General features: G+C 48.3%; 1 protein-coding gene across 1 annotated transcript; it reads left to right on the top strand.

The window, feature by feature from the left end:
• Nucleotides 1–3,860: 3,860 nt before the first annotated feature.
• LOC120496290 (protocadherin alpha-4-like) lies at nt 3,861–5,676 on the top strand. Its single transcript, XM_039696576.1, has one exon. The coding sequence runs from the start codon at nt 4,261–4,263 to the stop codon at nt 5,674–5,676; it is 1,416 nt and encodes a 471-aa protein (XP_039552510.1). The 5' UTR covers nt 3,861–4,260.
• The last annotated feature ends 563 nt before the right edge of the window (nt 5,677–6,239 follow it).

Consider the following 6,239-nt stretch of genomic DNA (forward strand, 5'->3'; position numbering starts at 1 on the left):
TTGCTGACTGATAACCGTGCTAAAATTAATTTGTCTTTTTTTGAAATCAGCCCTAGTCTTTTTAATTATGGTCAAGTGAAGGCATGATGCAAGGTGAAAACTGAGTAATCAAGGACAAAAAATCTCCATTATATTCTATTAGGAGGCTCATTTAGAAAATAGGCTAGTTGTGGCAGATATTTCCCATAATATTCCTATGATCTTTTTGCAAGTATCGTGTTCTAGTTAGTAATATAAAGCATTCAGGGAGTGTGTGACCAAAGGTATGTTTTCCAAAAGGAAAATTTATTTGTTGTGTTTCTGCTGCCCACATTCCGAGGATTTGCATTTCTGACCAGAGATGTAGTGCGAAGTACATTGTCCTTTTTAAATGTTCTCTCAAAATTTGCATCAATACTTACATCAGTAATCAAGACTTTAAAAAGCATTAGAAATGGAAATTTTCTCTTCTGTAATGAACAAACAAATAGCCCGAAAATCCAAGAATCACCTTTCCCCACCAATTCTCAAGTAACATTCTCCAACACAGGCAGTATCATGTATTAGAATAGTGCCCTTGGCACATTTCTTTTTCTTGAAGCACAAAATCAATGCTGTTGGTGTTTAGAGGTTCGACCATCAAGTGTGAAAATAGTATTCCCATAAATAAGCATTAGAAAACATGAGGTGTCAGCAGCAGACCATCTCTTATGCACTATGTTGATGATACCAATATCACCATGGATTTTTATGCTGTGTCATTGCTAGGTGGGATAAGCAAAGGTCATGTTGAACCTTGTGGTAGTAAAGAAAACTTGATCTGTTGTATAGAGTAGGGCCTTGCCCTTGTCAGGTGGGAAGGGTGACCATGAGCAGCAGGAAGACTTGTGTGGGGAAAGTGAAAATGCTTGGGGACACCATGGATTATGTAATAAGAAAATATCATGAGGTTATATATATCTGCCAGAACATCCCAAAACCTGCCTGATTTGCCCAGTTCATGGTGTGCAAGTTGTCCCTCATGGTTGGCACTCTGTGAGTGCTCTTGTGCTTTGGCACTTGCTGTGTTCTCTTGAAGAAATAAATCTGTGTAGACTGGTATGAGAGCTGTCACAGCTCTAATCACAGAACTTCTATGAACTTTAACATGCAGCTCTATGACATTTCCAACCCGAGTAACTGAAAAAGAGCAAAGCATGCATTGTGAAGATCATGTAGCTGGGAAGAGCTTTTAGACATTCTGTACATCTTCTCTGATGATTGTGAAGGGAGATGAAGAAGTAGAAGGGCCTGGAGTGGGGTTTAGAGACAGGGCATGTTGCTGAGGTTCAGCAATGTTCGATATTTTGGCAGTGATCCTGTGTGTGGAAACTAAATAAGGCCTGGGCCTGTGTGATGGAGAGTGTGAATTTGAGTGGGCAGGAGTGTTGCCCCAGGGAAATGCAGATGCTGAGTAGAACACGGCCTGCATCACAGTGGAGGAACTGGAGAGTGCCTGGTTAGCTGTGGAGATCTCATTTCCCATGCCTTGTGAAAATGCCCACCACTTAATGCTGCTCTTCTGGGATCCTCTGAGGACCTCCAGCAGTTCTCTGTACTCTTGCTTTCTGTTGTTCCCTGTGATATTACAGCTTATGAAGTGATTTGCCATCTTGTCTTTTATCACTTGTCTTCGATGTGGAATTTTCCTCATAAAACAGAAGACTTTTTGAAACTTGTGTCATTCTGCCAGCCTTTCTTGGGACATGGCATCAGTCATCACTCAGGTCTTAGTCTTCTGGCTAGGATTAAGGGATGCTGTCTCTTAAATAAAGTACTCCTGGTCCTGGAGTTTCTTTTTCTGAAGAGTCAACCAGTGATGCTACAGGTGAGTTACTCCTACCAGAAGAGGCTGTGTGTGCGAGACAGGTGTCCTTTGGTTCCTGTGAAGCCTTAGCTTTTAGCATTACTGATATATTTTCCATATTATCTAGTTTCTGTACTGCACTTTTCATGTGTTCCAGATTCGGTACTCCATTAGTATATAACTCTGAACTTCATATGAAGTGTTAGAAAGTTCTCCTCGCAGCTCAGTCACACAAAACAATCCTTTTTCAGTCTAGAGAAGCAAGGACACCGTTGCACCTTCAGGCCCAAAAAGTGCAAAGAACAGGGAATTGAGGAGAGCAAACTGGGAGAATGGGTCTGCATAACCTGGAGCTGTAATTGGACAATGAACGCCAACAGAGAAATGGACCAAAAGACCATTTCCAAGTGTGGAAACTCATGACCCGTTGTCTTTCTTGGCTGTAGCCATGGTGGGGCTCTTGTACTGCCCAAGGTCTATCCTGTGATGGCCTTTTTAGTAAATACCTGCTTTATTCCTTGAGCAGTGCCTAGCCTCTCTTCTAGGGAGCCTCTTAAGGCATCACCTGTTCAACTGTGGTATCTTTACATTGGATTGACTAAATATTGCCTGGATTGAAATTCCTGTAGGTTTGGAGCACATTTTGTGCACTCATTTGTTTCTGATGCTTCCTGTCTCAGGTTGAGAAGGGGGAAGGAAAGGCAGATGGAGAAGTGACCTTAATGCTTTTCTTAATGGTTTTCTAGGACTAGATGTGCTGGGCATGCAGAGGATGCTTTCAATGACAGTGGCGTGGAGAATTTTTTAAAGTATCTGCAGGTGAAAAATGGGTTAGGCAGAATTGCTCTCCATCCAGGTAAAGGAGGAATGTGATGTCATCATGCTTGTTTTGCAGTGTTCTTGGAGTATTGTCTTGCTGGACTCTGATGGGTTTGATTTTGTATATGAGAGACTCCCTTGGGTCACTTAAGACTCTGGAGTCTTTTTTGTATTAGAAGTCTGCATGGGTGGACTCTACTCTGATGTAACAAAGCTGTTCTTTACTATATGATTGCTTTGTGGATTTATTTCTTGGGTCCTTGAGATGATTTAAGGCTCCAAATGTGGATTGGATCCTGAAGGGAGAGGAAGCTGCAGGTGCATGGTGCTGGAGGAAAGCAAGAAAGCTATTCCCTGTCATGAGGAATGAGAGGTGGAAGGGGAGTGCCCTTTTGCTAAAGGATATGTCTGTGCTTCGTGATGCAATAGTGTAGCTATATTAAAACTTTTCCTTAAGGAATAAAAAACCAACAGAAGATACAAGGAAGGCGCAACGGACCCCAGGGGAGGGAAAGGATTCACAACGAGGAGAGAAATAAAAAGTAAAGAAAAAAACAGAAGAAGAAAAAACAAGAAAATTAAAAATGACAAGAAGTGGAATCAAAAGAAGCAATGGAAGGAATCGATGCAAGGAAGAGGAATGAGAACTTTATCCAAAGGACATGTTCATTGTCAGTATAATATAAACATTTTGAAAGAGTATTAGTAAAGGAAATAGAAGCACAGAAAAGATAAGGAAAGAAAATGAGAAGGACGATGTAAAAATATATCAGTTAAGAGCATGAAGAAGCCATAGGTAAAGAGAACCAGGAAATCGAAGGGAAAGAGAGAAAAAAGAATGACGAGAATGGAAACAAAAGGAAGGAAGATAAAGAACCTGATCAGCAGGCACCGACCTTATGTTTCCACGCTTAGAAGAGCTTTTCTGGAACAGCCTTTCCCTGGTCGGGGCACCGCGCCCTGGGGCTGAAATACCATAATTAGCACTGATATACCATAATTGGCGCTGATAACTCCAGCATTGACTGTCTGCAACTCGGCGCAGAAGGCAACTGGCGAATTGCCGGCGGGAGTAAAGAACGAAGATTGGGAAGGAAGGTAAAATGATATAAATACTAGGGTAGGACAATAGAGCAAAAAGACAGCGAGGTAAAGAAGCAATAGAAAAGAACGGGAAGAATAAAAAGGAATGAGTAGGAAAACGAAGGGAAAAGTAAACCAATGAAAACGAGAGAAATTACGGAAGGAAGAAAGGAAGGACAGCCTATGCAAGGAAATAGCAGGCGATAAAGAAATGGAGACAAGAAAATTAACAGGAGCACAGAGGAAGAGAGGGCAGAGGAGATAGCAATGACGGTGTGGCGGCGCGGGTGCTGTGGCCGTGGCGTGTGCAGCGGCGGAGCAGCGCACGGTGTCGCTGCAGGCTCAGGAACGGCTCGGTGCGGGCGGCTCCGCCCCGGTGCGGCGGAGAGCCCGGCTGTGAGCGCGGGGGGGCGGCGCGGGCCGGGCAGCAGAGCCGGTGCGTCCGGGCGGCGGCGGGGAGCCGTGCGGGGCCCGGGCCGGGGCCGGCAGCCACAGCGGCAAGAGCGGCGAGAGCGGCAGCGGCGGCAGGGAGGATGGGCGAGCGGTGGTGTGCGGCGGTGCTGCGGGTGCTGGTGCTGCAGGCGCTGGCCTGGGCGCTGGCGGGCGGGCAGGTGCGCTACTCGGTGGCGGAGGAAGCCAAGGCCGGCACGGTGGTGGGCCGTCTGGCGCAGGACCTGGGCCTGGAGGCGGGCGAGGCGGAGGCGCGGCGGCTGCGGCTGGTGGCTCCGGGCCGGCGGGCGAGCGTGGAGGTGAGCGGGGCGAGCGGCGCGCTGCTGGTGAGCTCGCGGCTCGACCGGGAGGAGCTGTGCGGCAAGAGCGCGCCGTGCGCGCTGCGCCTGGAGGTGCTGCTGGAGCGGCCGCTGCGCGTCTTCCATGTGCAGCTGGAGGTCACCGACATCAACGACAATGCCCCCGTCTTCCCCGCCGCCCGAAAGAACCTCAGCATCGCGGAATTATCTGTGCTGGGGTCTCGTTTCCCACTGGAGGGCGCGTCGGATGCGGATATCGGAGCGAACGCACAGCTCTCTTATACACTCAGCCCCAGCGAGCATTTCTCTCTGGATTTAGAGCGGAGTGAGGAATACCGAGAATCCCTGTTTCTGGTACTCACGAAATCTCTGGACCGCGAGACGATTCCCGTGCACCGGTTGGTGCTGACGGCGAGTGACGGGGGCCGGCCGTCTCTGACGGGCACCATGGAGCTGGTGATCTCGGTGGAGGATGCGAATGACAACGCGCCCCAATTCAACCAGACGGTGTATAAAGTACAACTGCCGGAGAACGCTACGGAGGGGACGTTTGTGGCGAGGGTGAATGCCACGGATCCGGATTTGGGAAGTAATGGAGAAGTGACATTTAGTGTGAGCAATACTTTTCCTGAAAAGGGAATAAATATTTTCCTTTTAAATGCGAAGACGGGTGAAATTCATTTGGCAGGCATCGTGGACTATGAAGAAGCTCGTTTATATGAGATACAAATAGAAGCGAGAGATAAGGGTATGCCCCCGCTGTCGGGTCACTGCAAGGTGGTGCTGGAGGTGCTGGACGTGAACGACAACGCGCCGGAGGTGTGGGTGACGTCGCTGTCGGTGCCGGTGGCGGAGGACGCGTCGGTGGGGACGGTGGTGGCCCTGCTGAGCGTGTCGGACCGGGACTCGGGGGAGAACGGGCGCGTGCGGTGCTGGGTGTGGCCGGCGTCGCCGTTCGGTCTGGAGGCGACGTTCGCGGGCTCGTACTCGCTGGTGCTGCGCGAGGCGCTGGACCGGGAGCGGGTGTCGGAGTACGAGGTGGAGGTGCGGGCGGAGGACGGCGGGGCGCCGGCGCTGCGCGCCAGCCGCGGGCTGCGGGTGCCGGTGTCGGACGTGAACGACAACGCGCCCGCCTTCGCGCAGGCCGTGTACACGAGGGTTCTGTTTTTCCTGTGTGGCATTTCCACCCGAGTTGGGTGAAGGAGTTCAAGACAGCCACGCTGTGTTCATGACAGTCTCGCAGGCGCTGTGTACGACCTCATTGCCTTTGCTGACTGATACCCGTGCTGATATTCATTTGTCTTTTTGTTGAAAACTACCCTCCTCTTTTTAATTATGGTCATGTGAAAGTATGATGCAAGGTGAAAAGTGGATATTCAAGGAGAAAAGTTCTCTATTATCTTTCTATTAGCAGAGTAATTTAGAAAATCGGGTAGGTGTGGCAGATATTTCCCATGATCTTCCTATGATCTTTTTGCAAGTATCGTGTTGTTCTGGTTAGCATTCAGGGAGAGGTGTGTGACCCAAGGTATGTGTTTCAAAAGTGAAATTTATTTGCTGCGTTCCTGCTGCCCATCTTCCTGAGGATTTGCATTTCTGACAAGAGATGTAGTGTGAAGTACATTGTCCTTTTCAAATGTTCTCGCAAAATTTGCATCAATAGTTAAATCAATGTTCAAGACTTAAAAGAGCATTAGAAATGGAAATTTTCTCTTCTGTAATGAACAAACAAACAAATAGCCCCGAAAATCCAAGAATCAACT

This window comes from Passer montanus, unplaced genomic scaffold (genome assembly GCF_014805655.1).
Source record: "Passer montanus isolate IOZ18808 unplaced genomic scaffold, ASM1480565v1 scaffold983, whole genome shotgun sequence".
NCBI classification, from domain to species: Eukaryota; Metazoa; Chordata; class Aves; order Passeriformes; family Passeridae; genus Passer; species Passer montanus.

Excerpts from the sequence above, each read along its gene's own strand:
- LOC120496290 (XM_039696576.1), top strand. The coding sequence starts at position 4,261 with ATGGGCGAGCGGTGGTGTGCGGCGGTGCTGCGGGTGCTGGTGCTGCAG.